The sequence below is a fragment of the Thamnophis elegans genome, chromosome Z (assembly GCF_009769535.1).
Source record: "Thamnophis elegans isolate rThaEle1 chromosome Z, rThaEle1.pri, whole genome shotgun sequence".
Classification (NCBI taxonomy): domain Eukaryota; kingdom Metazoa; phylum Chordata; class Lepidosauria; order Squamata; family Colubridae; genus Thamnophis; species Thamnophis elegans.
Window position 1 is genome coordinate 8,669,210 of NC_045558.1, and position 23,796 is coordinate 8,693,005.

Here is a 23,796-nt window from a genome sequence, read left to right on the forward strand (position 1 = left end):
CTGCTTTGTAGCTAATCTAAATGGCATGCACAGTGGATTCCCCTTCCTCCTCGCTCTTCGACATACCTTTGCAGGCACGCTCGGTAGCAGGCTCCGCCCACCCGCCTGGATGTCACAATGTCTGTTTTTGACACTCTGCGCAACTACTTTAGTTTCTTTCTTTTCTTTCATCTTTCTCTTCTTTCTTTGTATGGGATATGCATGAGATACGTATGAGATGAATGAATGTCCCACTTTTTATTATTATATTGTTGTAAATTTTTGTGTTTTAACTCCTACGTGGGGACTGTTTGGGGGAGTGCATGGGTATGTATGATTCGGAGGACCTGCCGGGAGATGCGGGGGCCATGGGGGTGGTTGAGGGGACCAGAGACACGGGAGAGGGTCGGGGTATTACGGTCGTAACAGGGAGGGGCAGATACGGCGGGGACTTTAGGGCAGGCCATTACCGGGGAAGGAGGGTTCGCTACATTACAGAGATCCCTCCTTCCGGCCCTATGAGTCCCACTCCGAGACCAGATGGCGCAAGTAATCAGGACCCTGGACTCAGGCTGCTGTCGCTAAATGCCAGGTCTGTGGTACATAAAGCTCCTCTCGTCCGGGACTTAATTTTAGACGAGAGGGCAGACCTGGCATGTATTACTGAAACCTGGCTGGGCCCAGAGGGAGGAGTCCCCCTTGTAGAGCTGTGCCCAGAAGGATTTCAGGTGCTACACCAGCCGAGAGCCCAGGGAAGGGGTGGGGGTGTGGCCACTGTTATCCGGGAGTCGTTAGTTCCTCGTAGGGTCCCTGCTCCGGAGCTTGTCGGGTGTGAGTCTCTGCTGATAAAGTTGGACCTCAAGGGTCAAGTGGGTCTGCTGTTAACGTACCTGCCTCCCAACAGCGTTGCAGCAGCCCTCCCCTCGCTCCTCGAGTCGGTAGCCGAGCTGGCAATTGAGTTCCCTAGGTTGATGGTCCTGGGGGACTTTAATTTGCCGTCGCTCGGTGAAAACTCTGATGGGGCGCAGGAGTTCATGGCTTCCATGACAGCCATGGGCTTGACCCAAGTAATTCGGGGCCCAACCCATTCGGCGGGTCACATGCTCGACCGCGTATTCCTCTCGGAGCAGTGGATTTGTGATCTTGGTCTGAGGGGTAACGACATCATACCCCTGTCGTGGTCAGACCACTGCCTACTGAGGCTCGACTTCCGGAGACCAAACCCCCACTGTAGGGAGGAGGAACCGACCAGGTGGTTCCGCCCCAGGCGACTTATGGAACCGTTAAGGTTCCAGACGGAGCTTGGGGTCATTCCTGATACTTTCGCCCACAGTCCGGCAGAGACTCTGGTTGCTGCTTGGCACTCGGCAGCATCGGAGGCCCTCGACCGGATTGCGCCACTACGGCCCCTCCGAGGCGGCGGATCCCGGAGACCTCCTTGGTTCACCGAGGAACTCCGGGAGATGAAGCGCCGGAGGAGATGCCTAGAGCACCGATGGAGGTCCGATAAGTCCGAATCGAACCGAGCAATGGTAACCACCAGCACCAAGGAATACACCAGGGCACTTAGGGCAGCGAAAAGATCTCACATAGCCACCTTGGTTGCGTCCGCTGAGTCTCGCCCAGCCGCCCTGTTTAAGATAACCCGCTCCCTATTAAATAAAAGGGAAGCGGGGGAACCCTTGCAGGGCAGAGCTGAGGATTATGCCCAATTCTTAGCGGACAAAATTGCTCGGTTTCGGTCGCACTTGGACTCCATCCCCGCAGTTCCAGCCGAGGCACAAGAGGACCAAGTAGACCATCTCTGGGTTGAGTTTCAGGATGTTACCCCCGGGGATGTGGACAAGGCCATGAGGGCTGTAAGTGCCTCCACCTGCGTACTGGACCCGTGTCCCTCATGGCTGGTTACTAACAGCAGTGAGGTGACACGAGGCTGGATCCAGGCGGTTGTTACCGCCTCTCTTCGGGAGGGGAACTTCCCCGCCGCACTGAAAGTGGCAGTGGTGAGACCCCTCCTAAAGAAGCCATCTCTGGATCCAGCTGTTCTTAATAACTATCGCCCAGTCTCCAACCTTCCCTTCCTTGGGAAGGTTGTTGAGAAGGTGGTGGCCTTCCAGCTCCAACGGTCCTTGGAGGAAGCAAACTATCTTGACCCCTTCCAGTCAGGCTTCAGACCCGGTTACAGCACAGAAACCGCTTTGGTCGCATTGACCGATGATCTCTGGAGAGCCAGAGATGGAGGACATTCCTCCATCCTGGTCCTCCTTGACCTCTCAGCGGCTTTCGATACCATCGACCATGGTATCCTTCTGCGACGACTGCGGGAGGTGGGAGTGGGAGGCACCGTGTTGCGGTGGTTCTCCTCCTACCTCTCGGACAGGTCGCAGTCGGTGTTAGTGGGGGGGCAGAGATCGTCCCCTAGGCCCCTAACATATGGGGTGCCTCAGGGCTCGGTCTTATCCCCGCTACTATTCAACATCTACATGAAACCGCTGGGAGAGATCATCCACAGGCACGGGATCAGATACCATCAATATGCGGACGATACCCAGTTGTATCTGTCCGCCCCGTGCCAACTCAATGAAGCGGCAGACGTGATGAACCGAGGCCTTGAGGCCGTTATGGACTGGATGAGGGTTAACAAGCTTGTACTCAACCCAGAAAAGACCGAGTGGCTGTTGTGCTTCCCTCCCAAAGATTCGACCAATATTCCATCACTCAGGCTGGGGGGTCAAATCTTATACCCCTCAGAGAGGGTTCGCAACTTGGGAGTCCTCCTGGATCCACAGCTATCGTTTGACCACCACTTGACGGCTGTGACCAGGGGGGCATTCGCCCAGGTTCGCCTGGTGCGCCAGTTGCGACCCTACCTGAATCGGGAGGCTCTCACAACAGTCACTCGGGCCCTTGTGACCTCTAGGCTGGAATACTGCAATGTGCTCTACATGGGGCTGCCCTTGAAGAGCATCCGGCGACTTCAGCTAGTGCAGAACGCGGCCGCGCGAGTGATTGTGGGTGCACCTCGGTTCACCCACATAACACCTATCCTCCGCGAGCTGCGCTGGCTACCTGTCGATCTCCGGATGCGCTTCAAGGTGCTATTAGTCACCCATAAAGCCCTGCATGGTAGTGGATCTGGGTACTTGAGAGACCGCCTTCTGCCAATTACCTCCCTGCGACCAATTAGATCTCATAGATTGGGCCTCCTCCGTATTCCATCGGCCAGCCAGTGCCGGCTGGCAACTACAAGGAGGAGGGCCTTCTCAGTAGTAGCCCCGACCCTTTGGAACGAGCTCCCCGTGGAGATTCGTACCCTCACCACCGTCCAGGCCTTCCGCACAGCCCTTAAGAACTGGCTAGCCCGTCAGGCCTGGGGACAAGGATAGCCGCCCCTCCCGAATGATGAATGAATGTTGCTTATTACTTTTATTATATGTGTCTACGTCATTGTTTGTATTCCCCCTTCCTGATTTTATGTGAGCCGCCCTGAGTCCCCTCAGGGAAAAGGGCGGCCTACAAATGTTAATAAACAAACAAACAAACAAACAAACAAACGGAAGGATGTACACGCACATGCTCACATTTACGAACCGGTAGGGAAGGTATGTAGATTTCACCCCTGCTCTGATCACATAGCTGCCACTGCCATTTTGATGGTTTTTGACCTCCCCAGCCAAACCACACCGCATTATGGCCTAACGCCATCGGTTCCATTATGTAGCTTAAAATTCAATATTCAAATCCTTGAAAGGTTGTCCCTGGAAGAGGGTGGCCGATTTGATTATCCATGCTGTCTGATGAAAGAACTAGAACTAGCGAGTGAAACCTTTACATGGGGAGACTTGGAATGTCCCAACTATGAGAAATATTACTGTATTTTGGGGAGTATAAGACGCACAGGAGTATGAGACGCACCAAGATTTTGAAGAGGCAAATTTAAAAAAAAAAGTTTTTGCATTCAGCAAACCTCCCAAAACCGGCCCGTTTTTTTTGCAAAAATGGGCCTGTTTCTTTTTTTAAAGGGCATGAATAGCCTCTAGGAGGCTTATAGAGTGCTCCTGCAGGATGAAGCCAAAAACGAGCAAAAAACAGTCCATTTTTTCTAATTTCTGCCCTCCACAGCCCCCAAGGAGCTTTCTGAAAGCCTCATAAAAGCTATGCATGGCCATTTGGGTGAAGAGGGCAGGGTTTCAGGAGGTAGAAAATGCTGTATTCAGTGTATAAGACGCACCCAGATTTTTAACCTCTTTTTTGAGAGAAAAAGGTCCGTCTTATACTCCGAAAAATATGGTAATCAGTGGAAAAAATTGTCATTTGCAGTTATCAGTGACCATGACTGAAGGTTTTCAATCCAAAGTATGGAGAGATGTGAGGACCTTGATGGGAACTGGATTAGAAGGCCTCCAAGGTTCCACCTTTGTGATTCTCTGAAAATATCAGAATTTGTTTCATATGTGAGGAATGCACCTATTAGGTTTTCCCTGAAAATGAGACCCAACTGGAAAATAAACCCTAGCGTGATTTTTCAGGCTGCTCGTAATATAAGCCCTACCCCCAAATTAAGCCCCAGTTGAGATCACCAGTCAGACAAACGCATTTACTGTGTTTCACCAAAAATAAAACCCAGTCTTATATTTTGGGGGGTTCCACAATAATCCCTAGGGCTTATTTTTAGGGAAATATGATTTTGTTTCCCCCCCTGAAATACGGGGTGCTCTGCCCCCAAAGTGTGCACAAGAGGAAGTACATGCAAGGGCACTGATGGCACCCAACAGTAGCTGCAGCCCACCAGCCCCTTGTCTAGCGCACTCTGGGGTTCTGCATCCTTGGCAGCGCAAGTGAGTTGATTCTCTGTCCAAGCAGCAGACAGACGCAGAGGCGTGATTGGGAAGGCAGGCAATGTGGATTCACCACAATGGCCGTGGGAAAGCTGAGAGTTGGTGGGCCAGGGTGCGCAGGCGACTACGAGAGGTTCATCTTCACGTGATGGCAGCAGACAGAGGCACAGGCATGGGACGGAAGGCAGGTGATCCTGACGTACCGTGCAGGCTGCAGGCAAGCCGAGAGACACAAAGACAAGCCTCCCGTGGCCGACCACCCACTCCGACCCACCAATTCTCAGCTTTCCTGCGGCCCAGGCTGTGCGTCCCAATTACCTGCCTTCCCCCCCCCCTCCCGTGCATCTGCTTCTGTCTACGGCTGATGCTGCTACTTGAAGATGAGCCTCCTGCAGCCAGTCATTCCGGCCAATTGTAAGTCAAGGATGAACTGGTTTTCCCTGAAAATAAGACCAGGTCTTATATTAATCTTTGCTCCAAAAGATATGTTACATCTTATATTCTGGTTAGGTCTTATTTTGGGGAAAATATGGTACTACCACATTTTCCCCTGAAAATAAGGCCTTCCCTGATATTAAGTGTGTGCCTAATATAAAACCTACCCAAAAATAAGCCCTAGTAAAGGGGTTGGGTGTAGCCACCATAGGAGGTGGTGAGCATGCATGAGCCAATGGTGTTCAGTAGCAGTTGCAGCCCATGCCATGCAGGTGAATTGATTATCTGTCCAAGCAGCAGGCAGGGAGGAGGCACGTGATGTGGATGGGCCATGGGAAAGCCGAGAGTCGATGGCCGGAGTGATGGCTAGCCACAGGAGGCTTGTCTTTGTATTGTGGCACCGGCAACAGACAGAGGCACCGGCATGGGACAGAAGGCAAGTGATCCTGATGTGCCATGAAGGCCACAAGCAAGCCAAGAGATGCAAAGACGAGCCTCCCGTGGCCAACCACCCACTACGACCCACCAACTCTCGGCTTTTCTGCGGCCCACGCAGCTCATCCGGTTTGCCTTCCCCCCCTCCCCACAGTGCCTCAGCCTCTGTCTATCGCTGGTGCCACCGCGTAAAGATCAGCCTCACGTGGCCAGCCGTCCACCCACTCTGGCCCACCAACCCCTCGGCTTTCTTGTGGCCCATTCGGATCGCGTGCCCCCTCCCTTCCTGCTACTTGGACATGTAATTAATTCACTTGCACTGCATGGGCTGTGACTGCTACCGAACACCGTTGGCTCATGCGTGCTCACCACCTCCTATGCTAGCCACACCCAATCCCTTTATACTAGGGCTTATTATTTGGGTAGGGTTTATATCCTACCCATCCTCGACTTACAATTGAGCCAAAAATGTCCACCGCTAAGCAAGGCAGCTCTTAAGTAAATTATGCATTCTTTTATGATCCTTTTTGTCAGTTGTTAAGTAAATCACTGCCGTTGTTAAGTGAGCCATACAGCCATTAAGCAAATCTGGCTTCCCACGTTGATTTCGCTTTTTAAAGGCCAGTTGGGAAATGGTGATCACATGACCAGGGGAATACTGCAATAGTCATTAGTGTGAAAAGTAGCAAGTCACACTTTTTTTCAGTGGCAATTTAACCTCAGTCTCTAAACAAATGGTTGCAAATCGAAGGCTATCAGTACTCACTTGCTGAGTCCTTTGATTGCTCAGAGATGGGAAAGAAGAGGAAGCATATATAAAATGAATGAGAAGGAAGGAAGGAAGGGCAGGAATTAAAAGCTTTAGCCCTACTCACATTTTGCATTAACCAAGTTGGCATTCACATCTGAACAAACAAGAAAATTATTGTGCTTGTTAAAGTTGTTAGGCCATTCTGTAGGGCCTGTGACTTGTGTGCATGCGTATGTACGTGCACCTTTTGGCTTAATTAACCAACAAGCCAAACATCTCCAGCTTTAATAGATTGCTAAACTACTCCAGCATTTTAATGTGACCATAATGGCTTCTTATTGTCTGTTAGCATATACTTAGTGTTATAAAATCTCCCGAGTTATTTCAGTCATGCCCACTGCTCTGGATTAATCTTCCTTTTCTAAAAGAAATACTTCCAAAGCTTCCTCTCTCTCCTCTTAATGGGGCGAGGTATGGGGGGGGGGGAGGGGAAAGACCACAGAGAGTGAGAACTTCAACAGATTTCCTGGAACAAAATGCAGAAAACTTCATGGGCTCAGCTGGCTATTCCAACCTAGATGGATAATGAGCAAAAGTTAATTACCATCCGATGGCCCTTTTAAACACCCTATTCATTGCCAGCTGATGAGAAGAAGGATCAGCTGCTTCGGGCCAACTCTTCCAAATCTACATCATTGTCATCTTGATAAATGTGAGACTTCAGCAAGAATCCCAGTCACAAAAGGCAGAATTCTCCTTCTGGTTAGCTGGTAAAACTCTCCACAGCTTTATATCTGTGATGGGAGAAGGTTCCTCATCCATTTGATGTCCAGATGTTGTGTCTCTTGTTGGGACCTGCGTTGACTAAGACCAATAGGAGCTGGACATTAATTCCCACTCTACTCGTAACAAGACAAAGATTTAAATCTCTTTCGCTCATACACAACCTTCTGTGCAAGATCAGCTGGCGAGACGCAACATCTGGATGAGTTGCAAACTGGAAGGATCTACCTCGCAGGTGCTAGGAAAGGAGCACCAAAGAGATCGGAGGGAAAGGAATACAGCCAGCAAGCATTCTGGAAGCTGCCTGCTGCAATCTCACAATCGAGAGCCGCCTGTGTGTTGTGGTACTCAAAGTGGCACTGTGCGTAGTGGTATGCAGATGGAGACTGCAGCCAAGAAATTGAAAGACGCTTGTTCCTGGGGAGGAAAGCTATGGCAAATCTAGACAGCACATTAAAAAGCAGAAACATCACCCTGCCAACAAAAGTCTAGTCAAGGCTATGGTTTTCCCAGTTGCAATGGATGGTGCTGGAGAAGACTTCTGCGAGTCCCTTGGACCAGGGGTGAAATTCAGCAGGTTCTAACAGGTTCTGGAGAACTGGTAGTGGAAATTTTGAATAGTTCAGAGAACCAGCAATTACCACCTCTGGCTGGCCCCCGATTGGGGAGGAATGGAGATTTTGCAGTATCCGTCCCCTGCCATACACATCAAGCCATGGCCACAGAACCGTTAGTAAAAAAAATTCACCACTGCCTTGGACTACGAGGCGATCCGACCAGTCAGTCCTAGAGGAGATCAACCCTGACTGCTCTTTAGAAGGCCAGATCCTGAAGATGAAACTCAAAAACTTTGGCAACCTGATGAGAAGGAAGGACTCCCTGGAGAAGAGCCTCATGCTGGGAAAGATGGAAGGCAAAGGGGCTGCCCCTGAAGAGTGTTCGAAGACTACAGTTGGTCCAGAATGCAGCTGCGCGAGCGATATGGGGTGTATCTACATACACCCATGTTACACATATCCTCCACGAGCTGCACTGGCTCCCCATTGGTCTCCGGACGCGCTTCAAGGTGCTAGTCATTACTTTTATAGCCCTACATGGTTTAGGACCTGGCTACCTGAGAGACCGCCTCCTGCCGCTTACCTCCCAATGACCAACAAGATCGCACAGGTTGGGCCTCCTCCGGGTGCCGTCAACCGGACAAGGCCTTCTCTGTTCCTGCGCCGGCCCTGTGGAATGATCTACCCGTAGAGATCCGGACCTTTACCACTCTCCCGGCCTTCCGTAAAGCCGTCAAGACCTGGCTGGTCCGGCAGGCCTGGGGCTGTTGATTGATATCCAGCCCCGCTTAGATGGAATGGATGATGTGGACTTTTAATTGTATTTTTTATTCTTAAATTTTAAATGTTTCTTTTGTCTTGCTATGAGCCGCCCAGAGTCCCAATGGGAGTGGGCGGCATACAAATTTTATTAAACTCGAAACTCGAAAAGAAGAAGGGGACGACAGAGAATGAGGTGGCTGGATGGACTCACCAAAGCAATAGGCATGAGCTTCAATGGACTCGGAGGATGGTAGAGGACAGGAAGTCCTGGAGGAATGTTGTCCATGGGGTCACGATAAGTCAGACACGACTTCACAACTAACAACAACAACAAAGTGGTACTCAAACTGTTGGGTGAATACGTCTTGCGTGGGCATGGAAAATTTGCGCTCAATTGTGGTTGCAAATTAAGGACCACCTGTATAATTTCTTCTTCTTTTTTTCTTTAGAATAAAGATCCTTATCGGAAGTTCCTGTTCATTATTTCCAAACAAGTCTGTTGGGGATATGTTGATAAGACTAGGAATGCACTGGATCTAGCAAATTGTGCTAGAGCAGGGGTGTCAAACTCGATTTCATTGAAGGGCACATCAGGATTGTGCCTGACCTCAGGGGGACAGGGTGAGCTCATCACTTTTTTGGGGGGGCACCTGTGGTGGCCCAAGCGCTCTGCCAGCGGAAATAAGCTCCTGAGCTCTGTTTTCAGCTGTGACAGCGTCCTACAGCCCTCTGCCAGTGAAAATGGAACTTAGGAGGGCCGCCATTTTCGCTTGCAGAGGCACTACGGGCCAGTCCCCACGGGCCGCAGGGCGGATCTAGCCCCCAAGGTCTTGAATTTGACATATCTGTGTTAGACGAAAGACATGTAATTCACAAGTCTAAGAGAATGTGCTCGTTCAGAATTGCGAGATGGTTGTGAGTCCTACAAAGCAGAACAGATTAAGGAACTGAGGAGTCCTTGCTATCTGAGCTTGCTTGTTTTCTTGCAGACGTTTCATTACACTAATTAGGTAACATCATCAGGACTAGATTAAGAACTGGTGGCCACGTAGGTCAGGATTATTTTTATTGTTAACAGCTACAGTCACAGAATCTCACAAGATTGAATGTGTTCCCTTCTCCCTCCAGGTATTTTTGGGTGAATTAGAGAGGGGCTTCTCTGAGACAGTTTTTCAATTTTTATTTTTTTGGTCCAACCTCTGGCCCATCTTATCCGACCATTGTCTTTGTAGTCCTTCACAGCCATTCCCTCTGTCCTCTACAGCAGTACATGGCTCTATTTTAGAGCATGTCAAATTTTCGAACTTTCAATTTCTAAACATTAGGTTGCCACACACCGCAAGGATTGTAAAGATATTTTGGTTACTTTCATATAATTTAGATGTGCTTGGTAAGTCACTATTAAATATCACAACTTTTTAATATTTTGTTTGTTTCATTTGGCTCATGTAGGGAAACGCCTGATGTTTAGGTACAGTGGAACCTAATCATTTGTTGGTTCCAGGAGGTGCAAAACAAATTTTTCCCATAAGGAATAATGTATTGAGTCACAAGGAAGCCAACAGCGACAAGTTCTAATGTGTGTTGAATACCAAACAAATGATGAGTACTGGGACCAAATTTTCAAATAAAAAATTTGAATACCAAATTCAAAACAGCGGAGTACCAAGGTACCACAATATATGAAAAGTAAAGGTAGTTTTTGACTTATAAAAGTTCATTTAGTGACTGTTCAAAGTTATAACAGCATTGAAAAAAAGAGACATTTTTCATACAATTGTTTGAAATGTGTTTGAATACTAATATCTGAGCAAACAATATTCAGACTAATTTTCATCTCACAAAAAGGTATTTAAAGACCTGTGTTCTGACAGACGAGCACAATTCAGAGAGCGAGGAAAAGAGAGAGAAAGAGAGAAAGGCAGAGAGAAGCAGAGAGAGAAGGGGGGGAAAGAGGAAGGGGGAAAGAGAGAGAGTGAAAGAGAGGAAGAGTGAAAGAGAGAGAAGGTGGGAAAGAGAGGGAGGAAAAGAGAGAGAAAGAGAGAAAAGCAGAGAGAGGCAGAGAGAGAACGGGAGGGACAGAAAGAAAAATGTGGGAAAGAGATGGAGGAAAAAAGAAAGAGGGAAAAGCAGAGAGAGTCAGAGAGAGAAGGGGAAGGGAAAGAGGGAAAGAGAGAGAAGGAGGGAAAGAGAGGAAGAGTGAAAGAGAGAGAAAGAGAGAAAAGGTGGGAAAGAGGGAGAAAAGAGTGATAGAGAGAAAAGCAAAGAGGCAGAGAGAGAAGGGGAGGGAAAGAGAGTAAGGGGGAAAGAGAGAGAAAGTGGGAAAGAGAGGGAAAGAGAGGAAGAGTGAAAGAGAGAGGGAAAGAGAAGGAGAGGGGAAGAGAGTGAAAGAGAGAGAGAAGGTTGGAGAGGGAGGAAAAGGGAGAGAAAGAGAGAAAAGCAGAGAGAAGCAGAGAGAGAAGGGGAGGGAGAGAGAGGAAGGGTGAAAGAGAGAGAAAGAGAGAGAAGGTGGGAAAGAGAGGGAGGAAAAGAGAGAGAAAGAGAGAAAAACAGAGAGAGGCAGAGAGAGAAGGGGAGGGAAAAAGAGTAAAGGGGAAAGAGGGGGAAAGAGAGAGAAAGTGGGAAAGAGAGGGAGGAGAGAGAGAAGGTGGGAAAGAGAGGGAGGAGAAGAGAGAAAGAGAGAAAAGCAGAGAGAAGCAGAGAGAGAAGGAGGGAGAGAGAGGAAGGGTGAAAGAGAGAGAAAGAGAGAGAAGGTGGGAAAGAGAGGGATGAAAAGAGAGAGAAAGAGAGAAAAGCAGAGTGGCAGAGAGAGAGGGGGAGGGAAAGAGAGGGAGGGGAAAGAGAGAGAAAGAGAGAGAGAGAAGGGAGGGAAAGTGAATGGTATTTAAAAGTTTTCTTTTTTATTGCTGCTAAACATAATATTTCAAAAGCAGAAAAAAATGAAGGGGCATAAAAATGCATTTATCATATTTTCCTTAGAACAATTAGCTGAACTCTGCCTTATTAATCATTATTTTAAGTAGTAAAACTTCATTATTCAGGTTAAATTGCCGTGTTGGCACTTTGCGATAAATAAGTGGGGTTTGCGTTACAATTTGAGCATTCGGTCTCTAAAAGGTTCACCATCCCTGCTCTAAGAGTTGTAGGTGTGAGGATCTGTTGTTACATCATTTTTTTTCACCCTGTGCCATTGTAACTTCAAATGGTTGCTAAATGAATAGTTATAAGTTGAGGATTGTGGCTTTGGTATTGCAAGGACACCAGAAATCCCAACGGAAATCCAGTAGCATCTAAAACACGGAAGGTCAGGGGTCAGTATCAGCAGGATGGCTGAGGAGAACATCAAAACCCCAAGCTCCTTCCTTCCTTCCCACCCACCCACTTTTGAATGGCACTCGGAAACCATGACACACCATTAACTATCTTACCAATCTGGAGCCCTCCTACAGACATAGCTGAATGTCAAGGACTGCAGAAATAATGTTTGTGTAACTCTATGCCATCGAGAAATAACCTTTTTCCATAAATTAATTCTACCCATTGGAAAAAAACAGAAGTCACCAGATGCTGCAGAATCAGCTATAGAGGAGACAAAATGTGTGTGTGTGTGTGTGTGTGTATACAAACACACACACACATAGATACACATACATACACAGTGTATACAGTGTGTGTATGTGTATATATATAAATGTTTTTGTAGATTTTTGTTGGTCTTGTTGTATTTGGGTCTTTTCCTGTGTAGGATTGAGATTATCTTGGCAATATTTCGGCGAGGTCTCACTCATTTCGATAGCTTTTGAAGGAACCAAATTAATCTCCAAAGCTGAACATTTGAACAAGAGAATAATTATGGAAGCTATCGAAATAGAGAAACATGAATAAACGTGACGATACTGGAAACCAGACATCTAGAAACCAGCCCTAGTCAACAAACGAGCCCCACCCACCACCCACGCCGTTACAACACAAAACAACGGACACACAGCCAGCACCAATCAGCACCAATATACCAATCATGATACAGCCATACAGCCTATCAATCCACTTACTGAAACAAAGCCAGCACTCAACACACCCCCACCAAGATTTGTAGAGGGATGGCAGCTCCGATCACGTTTTAAGCCCAAAACCCAGTCTGAAGATGGCGAGTGAAACCTCGCCGAAACATTGCCAAGACAATCTCAATCTTACATGGGAAAAGACCCGAATACCTACACTCATGAAAATCTACGAAAACTTACATACATACAAACATACAAGCATATGTTTTCGTAGATTATATATGTATGTATGTATGTATGTATGTATGTATGTATGTCTGTCTGTCTGTCTGTCTGTCTGTATCTATCTATCTATCTATCTATCTATCTATCTATCTATCTATCTATCTATCTATCTATCTATCTATCTATAAATAAATGCAAACCCATGTAAATTCTGTCTTTTGAAGGTTATTTATATGAAAGTGTCTGTTTGCATTTCTTTTCTCGCTGAAAAACACCTATTTTGAATACCCTGAAAGCAAACTGGAGGGGCTTCTGATCAAGACAACACTTCACACAGTTATTTTACAGAGAAGACAGCACTTAACCTCTGGTCGACTTTGAGGTTTATAAAAAGAACCATCATTTAAATGAAAGCTGCTAAACTCAACAGAACAGAATCAGATAGACAAGGAGAGGCAGCCTGTTAAAAACAGAACTAAACTGACTCATCAGATTAGAAACTTCCCTGGCAGTTTTCATATTAACACTCTGGATTATTGGCAAACTCCATGGCTTCTGCCACGTTGATGCTCGTGGAGGAATCTATACCGCCAGCAGGCAAAACTGTACAGATTTCTATCGTGGAAAATGAGGGAGGCCAGGGAGATGCAGTAGGGGGGCATCAAAAGTTGTCTTCTCCCTCACACAGGAAAACCAGGACTGACATCTCACCATCAAGGTACCGTATTTTTCGGTGTATAAGACGCACCCTTTTCCCCCAAAAAATAGGGTAAAAATCTGGGAGCTCCTGGGGGCTGGGAAGGGCAAAAACGAGCAAAAATACGGGCTGTTTTTTGCTCATTCCCCCCCCCCCCGCCTGGCAGGCCTCCCAAAGCTGTGCATGCCCCCCATTTTGCAAAAAACAAGCCATGCAGAGGGTTTGGAGGCCTGCAGAGTACAAAAACTTTTTTTTTATTTTAAGAAAATTACCTCTTCAAAATGATGGTGCGTCTTATACTCTGAAAAATACAGCAAGTAGAGGCACAACACAAGGGAAGGTAGGCACAGGGGTGACCCAAGGATTTATCCAATGTCATTTGATATCCCAACTATGTTTCCCAAGAGTTTCTGGAATCCCCGAAAAGTTCACCTAGATGCACAATGACAGATGATAAATAAATAAATAAATATGTCCACCTGCATTAACCTCTCCTTCAATTTGGCAGTCATGAATTCAGCATTGGCTTTTCTACAGCATGTATGTAATTCAGGAAGCAAGCTTGGATCAGTGCAGTCATAATACATCATAAAATGAGGTTAGCATTCACCAGGAAATACTGTATTTTTCTGAGTATAAGACATACCTTCCACACCACCTAGGCCGTTACAAAACAAAACAACAATGGACACACAGCCAGCACCAATCTACCCATCATGATACAACCACACAGCCAATCAATCCACTTACTGAAACAAAACCAGCACTCCACACACACCCCACCAAAATTTATAGAAAGACAGCAGCTCTGACCACACTTTAAGCCAAAAACACCAGCCTGAAGATGGCGAGTGAGACCTTGCCAAAATGTTGCCAAGACAATCTCAATCTTACATGGGAAAATATATATATTCGGGTCTTTTCCAGTGTAAGATAAAAACAGGTTTATTTTTTGCCTTCCCCCAGCCCTGCTGATGCCTGCAGAGTGCTCCTGGGGACCAGGGAGGACAAACTCTTTTTTCTTACCTATTTGAAATCTTGGTGCATCTTATGGACCAGTGCGTCTTATAGTCCGAAAAATAAGGTACATCTTTGTGGGAAAGTTGCTCAGAGGTGTAACTTCTTCAATGAGTGCTCTAAAATATAGGTAAGCAGCCTGAAGGCTTCCAGATGTTTCAAACATATGCCTCATCCAATCTGTCCAGCATCAAGGAACTGTGAGATCTATAGCCCAAAACATCTGGAGGGCATCCAGTTGCCTGCCTCAATCCTAAAGATATTTATTATGTACATATATGCCACAATGCATTCATTTCTCCTTTGTTCTGCCTTCTCATAGCTCCCCATTCTCATGAAAATCTGATATGGTATCCCAACCATTCCTCAAAAAGGACTCAAAAGCTTCCAAATTCATTACAAATGAACAATTATCCTAATTTCCACAGGTACTCCTCGACTTATGACCACAATTGGGACAAGAATTTCCATTGCTAAGCAATTGTTAAATGAGGAGTCCTTGGTGTTCTCCAAGCTTGATGGCTTTATTGCAGATGTTTCATTACCAACAACCTCCACTGGTTGTTAAGTGAGTCATGTTTAATGTTATGAACTTTCCTGCCACAGCTATTAAGCAACTCACCACAACTGAAATGTGACTCATGCAGTCATTAAGAAAATTTGGCTTTCCTCTCGACTTGTTGAAAGTCAGCTGAGAAGATTGCAACTGGTGATCACATGATCCCGGGAGACTGAAACCGCCATGAGTACTTGCCAGTTGCCAAACAACTAAATTTTGATCATGTGACTGTGGGGATACTATCACAGTCATAAGAGCAATCATTACCGTGTTTCCCTGAAAATAAGACAGGGTCTTATTTTCTTTTGACCGCCCAAAATAAGCACTTGGCCTTATTTTTGGGGAGGACTTATTATTTTTGAGGCGGTGAGCATGGTCGCAACATCTCTGCTGCCTTGTTGCAAAATTTTCGGGGAGGGCTTATTTTAGTGCATGCGCTCAAAAGCCCGATTGGGCTTATTATCCAGGGAGGCTTATTTTCAGGGAAACAGGATAGTCATAAGTCATTTTTTTCAGCGCTTTGGTAATTTCAAATGGTGAGTAAATGAACGGTCCAATTCTATGGAAATGCAGGTTGCGGTTCTCCCAAAGATGCTTTGTTTTCGAAGAGTCAATTGGACTTTCTGGTTTTTCCTGGAAGACGTTTCACTTCTCACCCAAGAAGTGAAAATGAGAATGATGGGAAGCAAAACGTCTTCCAGAAAAAAACAAAAGTTCACTTGCCTCTTGGGGAGGGAAAAGCACCTTTGGGATAAAGGAATGGTGATGGGTCAAGGGCTACCGTGTGCGACCATTGTAATTTTAAAGCCAATAGGACCAGAAGTGTTATTCAGCAGGTTCTGACTAGTTCTGGAGAGATAATAGTGGAAATTTTGAGGAGTACCTCCTCTGACTGGCCCCGTTCCCATTTATTCTCTGCCTCCCGAGACCTAGCTGATCACGAGGGAATGCAGATTTTGCAGTATCCTTTCCCTAGAGTAGGGAGGAAATGGGGATTTTGCAGTATCCTTCCCCTGGATTGGGGAGGAAATTGGGATTTTGCAGTATCCTTTCCCTAGACTGGGGAGGAAATGTGGATTTTGCAGTATCCTTTCCCTAGACTGGGGAGGAAATGTGGATTTTGCAGTATCCTTCCCCTGGACTGGGGAGAGAATGGATATTTTTTACTGTACCCTTCCCCTGGAGTGGGGAGGAAATGGGGATTTTGCAGTTTCCTTCCCCTAGAGTGGGAAGGAAATGGGGATTTTGCAGTAACCTTCCCCTAGAGTGGAGAAGGAATGGAGATTTTGCAGTATCCTTCCACTGGACTGGGGAGGAAATGGGGATTTTAAAGTATCCTTCTCCTAGGGTGGGGAGGAAATGGGGATTTTGCAGTAACCTTCCCCTGCCACGCCCACCAAGCCACACCCACCAAGCCATGCCCCACAGAGCTGGTAGTAAAAAAAAAATTGAATCCCACCCCTGAATAGGACTTAGAGAAAAAATAAGTAAGGCCATCTCCTTACCTGACTTGTGCCTGCAGTGGGAGTAGCAGCTAATCGGGGGGGCGGTGCTGATTTCACAACATCGGTCAAGGGCAGTCCTTCCTCTGCCACAAGTCCTACCAAGAAGATCAATGAGGAGAAACAAGATGAGGGATTGTCTGAACTCCTTGGCAGATGCATATGTTGCATTGATCCTCCCCAGACGGGTCAGTCTTCAGGAGTGAAGGATAAAGACTAAAGATTTTATTTTCAAATGCACGGATCTAGGCATGTGAGGTCTCAGGGATCACATCTGGGTCAATAATTCAATTTGTCCCATGGAGGGTAAAGCTGGCCACACAGTTGCAAGTTCAACAGTATCAGTGATCGCTGAAGAATGATGATAAGGCAGCCACCAGAGGCGGACTGATGAAGAAGGAATAAATTGAAGGTCCAGGAGCATGCACAAAAGGGGAAACTTTGTTCAGACTTATAAACAAGGCCACAGGCCAGAATTCATGGTCTCATCCAGAGGATAAGCCCTATTAGTGCACTCATTCAAACACACTCACACAACTTGTCTTGTGGCACTTCTAAGTCTTTAAAAAAACTATGTATTTTTCGGAGTGTAAGACGCACCGGAGTATAAGATGTCCCGAGATTTTAAAGAGGCAAATTTTTTAAAAAGTTTTTGCACTCTGCAGACCTCTCCAAAACGGGTCCATTTTTTGTCAAAAAAAGGGGCACGCATAGCCTTTAGGAAGCTTATAGAGTGCTCCTGCGGGTTCGGGGGGCAAAACAAGCAAAAAATCGCCTGTTTTTCACTCATTTCTGCCCTCCCCAGCCCCCAGGAGCACTTTGGAAGCCTCCTAAAGGCTATGCACAGACATTTTGGTGAAGGGGGCAGAGTTTCAGGAGGCCAAAAATGCTGTATTCAGTGTATAAGACGCATCCAGATTTTCACCCTCTTTTTTGAGAGAAAAAGATGTGTCTTATACTCCAAAAATACTGTACTTTTTTTTAGGGTGGGTTTTTATTCGCCAAGGTCTAGACCAGGGCTTTCCAATCTTGACCAGTGGGGAATTCTGGGAGTTGAAGTCCACAAGTCTTAAAAGTTGCCAAGTTTTGAAAGCCTTGGTCTCGAATATAATAATTCAGGAGCCTTTTAGAATACCACAAAGCTGTTCTTGGCCCTATATTTAACCCAAAGATACACAAGTTGTATGTGACATTAAAGAAAATAGAGGACTCTCTCACAAAAGTTGATTTATCATTAGGAGCTAAAAGGAGAATCTTTTTATAAGCCTGGTGACCAGAACTGTATTGTGCTAAGACAGCGGTGTCAAACTCAAGGCCGGGGCCTAGATCCATCCCATGGGACACTTAGATCTGGCCTGTACAGCTGACCTGGGGAAAATAACAAAGAACTGGCCCGTGGTGCCTGTGCCAGTGAAAATGGGCTCCCGAGCTCCATTTTTGGTTGCGACGGCCTCCAGCAAGCCTCTGCCAGCGAAAACAGAGCTCCAGAGAGCCACATGGAGCTCAGGAGCCTGTTTTTGCTGGCAGAGAATTCGGTCCTCCACAGGCACTCTCGACACAAGTGATGTCAAGCTGGCCATGTCCACTCCGGCCCCCCAAGTTCAAACACAACCATGATGCAGCCCTCAATGAAGTTGACTTTGACACCCCTGCTCTAAAAAGCATTATCCAATAAAGAATGCACCGATAAGGTCCTTAAAAAAAAAAAAAGTCCTGCCCTCCTCCTCATCACTTTCTAGCTATCTTCACTGTCTTGTGGCTATATCCACTACTGGAAAAGGCGTCAACCTCGAGGCAAAATCTGGAGCCGGAGTCCCGGAAACAGTTTGTGACTATGTATAATCACATTCACTCCTGTGATGCAGCTGGAACCAATTGTATTGGCTCTGCCGTTCCATTGGACTATTTCAGTGATGTGGAGAGGGGAGATCTGCTGCTTGGGTAATAGTCTATCCTCCATATTAATCTACTCAGGCCTCCTGCCCTAAAGAGGACATTCCAGCTTTATCTCTTTTCAGAGCACGATACCATAGTCCAGTGTTTCTCAACCTTGATGACTTGAAGTCCTGTGGACTTCAACTCCCAGAATTCCTCAGCCAGTTGTGCTGGCTGGGGGATTCTGGAAGTTGAAGTCCAAAGGACTTCAAGTCGCCAAGGTTGAGAAACACTGCCATAGTCTTTTGAGACTGATGGATGCCAATGCAATGCAGTGGCTAAAGAAATAAGTTAAGAAGTTGAGGATCAGCTGTACTGGTTGTGTGTCCAACGCTTATGGAGTCTTCTGTTTGACTTACCGTGGATGGCCCTGTAAGCGGAACCTAAGCAGGCTGAATTAGCAGTGTCGATTGTGTACACTGGAGCACTGAAGACATCAGACAGGATCTGAAAAGGAAAATAAAATAAACAAAATCACTCTGCAATTTGCTTCGGTTGTCAAGACAGACAGACAAGATTTGCAGGCGATGCTAAGAATCGCCACTGGGAAATTAATTAAAAAGTAGCTGAAGGCATCTTTCAGATGGATCAGCAGAAAAACATAACAGGTAATAGTTGAGGATAAAGTTGGTGGACAACTTTAGCTCCGGAGACTTAGGTTGAAATCCATCCTCAACCACGGAAACCTACTAGATGTAGAAGAAGATAGAAATAACTTTGATGAAAGAATGGATGAATCATTGTAGGCGAAAACATGACTACTCAGCCCTGGGAAAATGAAAAGAAACAGTATTTCAAAATAAACTTTTCTTGTTTGTTTTTGGTATAACACAAAGTAGAGAGAAGCTCGTGTAGGCTTTCAAGATTCTTTTACTACACTGTACAACAATAAAGTAAATTCATCTAATGCTGCAGTGACTTTTTCCTGGCCTACCTCAAAGACCGACACCAAGTGACTTTAGCCCAGCTGCTCTTTCTCAGCTTATCAAGGGCCTTTATGCTTGGGATAAAATGAAGGGAAACTTTCATTTGCGCTTCCCCGACAATCTAATGCCTACACAGATTACGGACAGTCCCTCGATTTTGTAAATCCTATCAAATAAATCCAGTTTTATGGAAAAAATACATAAGGATGCATCATTTGGCAACAATTTAACGTGAGCTTAAAACATGAGCAGGAATGGAATTTCAAAGTTATCCAGTACTGACTGCATTCTATTTTGTAGCTTGCAAACTAATGGGCAACTGGGTTTTTAATCAAAAGCCAGATATAAATAAATATTACACTTATTAAAAACCGAGCAGTCTGCTGGAGATCATATTATTCTTGTCTCATGATTTGGGAAGAACCCCAATAGCCAATCTGGCTACTTTTTAAGCCTGCAATGAAAGAATATTTCCCTTCCAATTCTGGAATGTGCAAATAATATCTGGGAAAGCAAAGTACTGAATTAAATCCAGGAGTTTTGAGAGCTATTACCAAGACACAGGGTTAAGGTCCGAGAAGGTACTAGATGAACTTACATGGCATTTTACACACACAAATCTGTTGTCTTTACCCGTTCTTGGGGAAAAATAAAATCTCTATTCAACCTTTTGCCCCTGAGAAATACTGGCCTTCGGATTTCTTAGCTCCCCAACAGAATGGCTACAAAGAAACTAAGAACAATCAGATACTTGCAAATTATGGGCAGCAAAAAGGAAGGAGGCTATAGGACTGAGTAGAATTGTTTCAATCTCACTTAAAACATTCACTGGGGAGGGGGGGTGGATGCAATGTTTAAATACGTAAAAAAAAAGTGAGCAATGTTTGGATCTTAGCATCTGCTAATCAGGCAGAATTAATTGGGTTGCTGACTTGGTTTCAACGTATCCTTCAGAGTTCCTTCTTTTTCCAAAACCCTAAAATGAATTTCCTAGAAATTATATCCTCAACAGGTCATCCCTGCATGCTTTATGATCTTAGCTGGGGTCAATGGCAGGCAGATCTTTATTTATTTTTTCTTACAATCCTTCAAAATATGGTACAGCTAGCCTTTGACTTACAACTATTTATTTAGCGATCATTCAAAATTACAACGGCACTAAAAGAAAAGGGACTTACAACTGGTCCTCAAACTTATGACCATTGCAGCACACACACACACACCCTGTCATGGGATTAAAATTCTGGACTGGCAACTACTATGCATTTATTACAATTGCAGAATCCTGGGGTCATGTGATCGCCATTTGTGACCTTCCTAGCCACATCAGGCATGACTCACTTAACAACCATCTTGCTTAGCAAAATAAGTTCTGATCCTAATTGTGGTTGTGAGTGGAGGATTTACCTGTAACTGTTTTTATGAACAAATGCAAAGAGGCCAATGTTACAGAAACTTAGATAGTTGCAAACAAGTACAACTGTAATACACAATGGTAGTAACACCCAGACAATAGCAAAAGGTTCCAATAAAGTTGTGGCTTATTGACTGTTCCCAGTTGTTTACTTTGAAAAGCATCTGCTTTAATTTGCCTTTTCTAGGAACCTAAAGATGTGAACTTCTGTGGTTTTCTGGCTACAGATTGACGTGACCTTTTCTTCTCGGTGTCATGTCACAGTCCGATGATGTGTCAACTGATGACGTGAAGCCAAAGGCCTCTTTCCAAGTGGGAATGAGCTGTACTTCATCAACAACAAGAACAGGAAACAGTGGCTGAGATAAAGGTTTAGGAGCCTCGCCCTCCCCTTTTTTTTAACTGTTCATCATTAATCTTTATTGTTATTTTCTTACAAATATATAGAATACAGTTTGGGTCACTTTCTTGCCATCCAATGCTTCCATCTTATTTTGCAACAACTTTGCCTCTTCTATCTTTTCAACCTCCCTTCTCTGCCCTCTTCTTTCCTTCCTCCCTTCTTCTTCTCCTCTCTTTCCCCCCTCCTTCTCTCTTCTCCTCCTTCTTACCTTCTCTCCTACTCTTAATTCCCCTCCCTTACTTCCTCTGCTTTACCCTTTCTTCTTTTCCCTCCTCATCCTTCCTCCTTTCTTCTTCCCCTCTTTCCCCCTCCTTCTTCCCCTCTCTCCTAAATTCCCCTCCCTTACTTCCTCTGCTTTACCCTTTCTTCTTTTCCCTCCTCATCCTTCCTCCTTTCCGTTGTTGCTTGAAGGGGCCCTTTTTAAAAACTATCTGCTTTCTGGTCCCTTCTTAAGTTATAAAGAAGTGCCAGTTCTCCGTGCAACATACATACAGTCAGAGTGTTACAAATAATATATTATATTTGCACTCTCATGGATTCTGAAATTCCAAAATCACAGGTCGACTCTGAATGACTGCACAAACATAGAATCATAGGGTCGGAAGGGACCCCAGAGGTCTTCTAGTCCCTCTCAAGGCTTATGCTGTCCCAGATGAATTGGTTGTCCAATCTATTTTTGAAAACCTCCAGTGATGGGGAGGACTCACCATCAGGGAAGCAACTGTTCCACTAATTAACTGCCCTGTCGGAAAATGTGAAGCTACAAATAAGTAAGAAATAAAATTAATGAAATTTAATTTCTTACTTCTAGGTTGAGTTCCTAGAAGCTTCCATCCTGCCCTTTTGATCCTGCCCTTTTGATCCTGCCCTCTAGTATCTTATTCTGTATGTCATCCTGGAGGACACTATTATATCCTGCCTAATCCATCTAGTCTCTAATATTTACATTATAATAGCTGCTGAACAGCAGATTGAGCTCAACAGGATCTAATTTGATTGGAAGTTTCCATGGTAGTTTTCTAGACCAATTGGGGTTTGCTCCCGATAAGTTCTTTACCTAGGAGATGTACAGATGACCAGGACAGTAAATCCTGAATGTCCTTCCATGCATGTAATTATCTCCTACACAAATTTCCTTCCTGGCTAATTCCTCCTAAGGCTCTGCCTACTCAAGACCTTGGTTCCCTGGTTTTGAATTTTGACTCGAGAGCTCACCAGCTGGCTAACATGGCACACTGGATGCTGATCTCAAATGCAAAAAGCCATACTTACTTGTAAGATTGCCTTATTATGGGATGCCCCGCCGGTAGCCAAGATTTTTGTGGTCGGCACTACAAGAGCAAAGAAGAAATTGAATTAATGGAGGGAGGGAGGGTAAAGATCCTTATCTACCTTACAGAAAAGTATAACGGGCTCAACTTTTTTTAAAGAAATAGTTTTTATTGAACATTTTCAAGTTTAAAAATCTCAAGTAAAAAAAGAGGAACAGAGGAAAAAAGAACAAGAAAAAAATACAAAAAACAAATACAAAACAAATAAAAACACAAACAACATGACAATATAATATAATTTTACAGCTTTCCATATCAGCATGAATATTCAATTATTGCCTTCTTGTAGTTTTTAGCAATTCTAATACTAATGTAATAATTATATTGTAATATAATAGTATAGTATCTATAATCAGATGTTACATACATACATTTTTCTTCATAATATAATCAATAGTTTTTAAAACTTTTATTTCTTGTTTTGGCTTCTATTCTTTAGCCACTTGTACAGTCTACTCCAAATTTTATAATAGTCTGACACTTCTCTTTCTTTTAATTTCATAGTGTAACTTTTATCTCCATAGTCATCTTATTCATTTCAGCACAGGCTACAACTTTTTAATGATAGAACTCATTAATAATGGTTCTGAAAATACCAAAAACTGACACATCTGTTAATTGGCTTAGTGGGCTGGATATTGGCAAGTCAGGCGGTCTGGCAAAGAGGATTTTATTCCAGTTCTGAATTCTGGCTTGACCCTTCAGATGCCACATTAAGCAATGAAGTGATATCAGTGCCACCATTTACATAGTTGAGGAATTCTGAGAGTTGAAATCCATAAATTGGAAATTAAAAGTTGCCAAGTGTTGGAGACCTGCTTGAATCACTACGCCAAACAGGCTTAATTTTACATTGCTGTTTTTATTTTCTTATTTGCTGGTACTCTGGCGTTGCCATTTATAGGGGGGAAATGTCCGGACCAAACATAATATCTAATGTTGGATTTTCCCCCTTACCAGAGGAAGCCCTCTTGTGGAGTACTATGAAGCCCTTATCATGGACCTCTTGTGGAATACTGTGAAGCTGTTATCATAGCAACTCCCCTGCGCTGTACAGTAGAAGTCATTTTAAGGTACAACAGACTGTATCTTATCAGAACACTCCCACCCCGAAAGGGTGTTAGGGGTGTCTTACCCCCCACAGTATTTTTTTTCAGAGAGAAAGTCATCTGTGTACCAAGTTTGGTTGAAATTGCTTGAGGCGTTCCAGAGTTATGCTAGAACACACACAGACACACACACA

The 23,796-nt window shown here is 45.0% G+C and overlaps 1 protein-coding gene across 2 annotated transcripts in view; it reads right to left on the reverse strand.

The window, feature by feature from the left end:
- The window catches only part of XYLB (xylulokinase), a 155,589-nt gene that overhangs the window by 13,930 nt on the left and 117,863 nt on the right, over window positions 1-23,796 (reverse strand). For both annotated transcript variants that reach the window (XM_032236989.1, XM_032236988.1), the window contains 3 exons: window positions 22,495-22,553; window positions 18,839-18,926; window positions 16,548-16,642 (listed from right to left, as the gene is read on the reverse strand). In XM_032236989.1, the coding sequence (XP_032092880.1) occupies window positions 16,548-16,642; window positions 18,839-18,926; window positions 22,495-22,553 (242 nt within the window). The remainder of the gene's footprint in view (window positions 1-16,547; window positions 16,643-18,838; window positions 18,927-22,494; window positions 22,554-23,796) is intronic.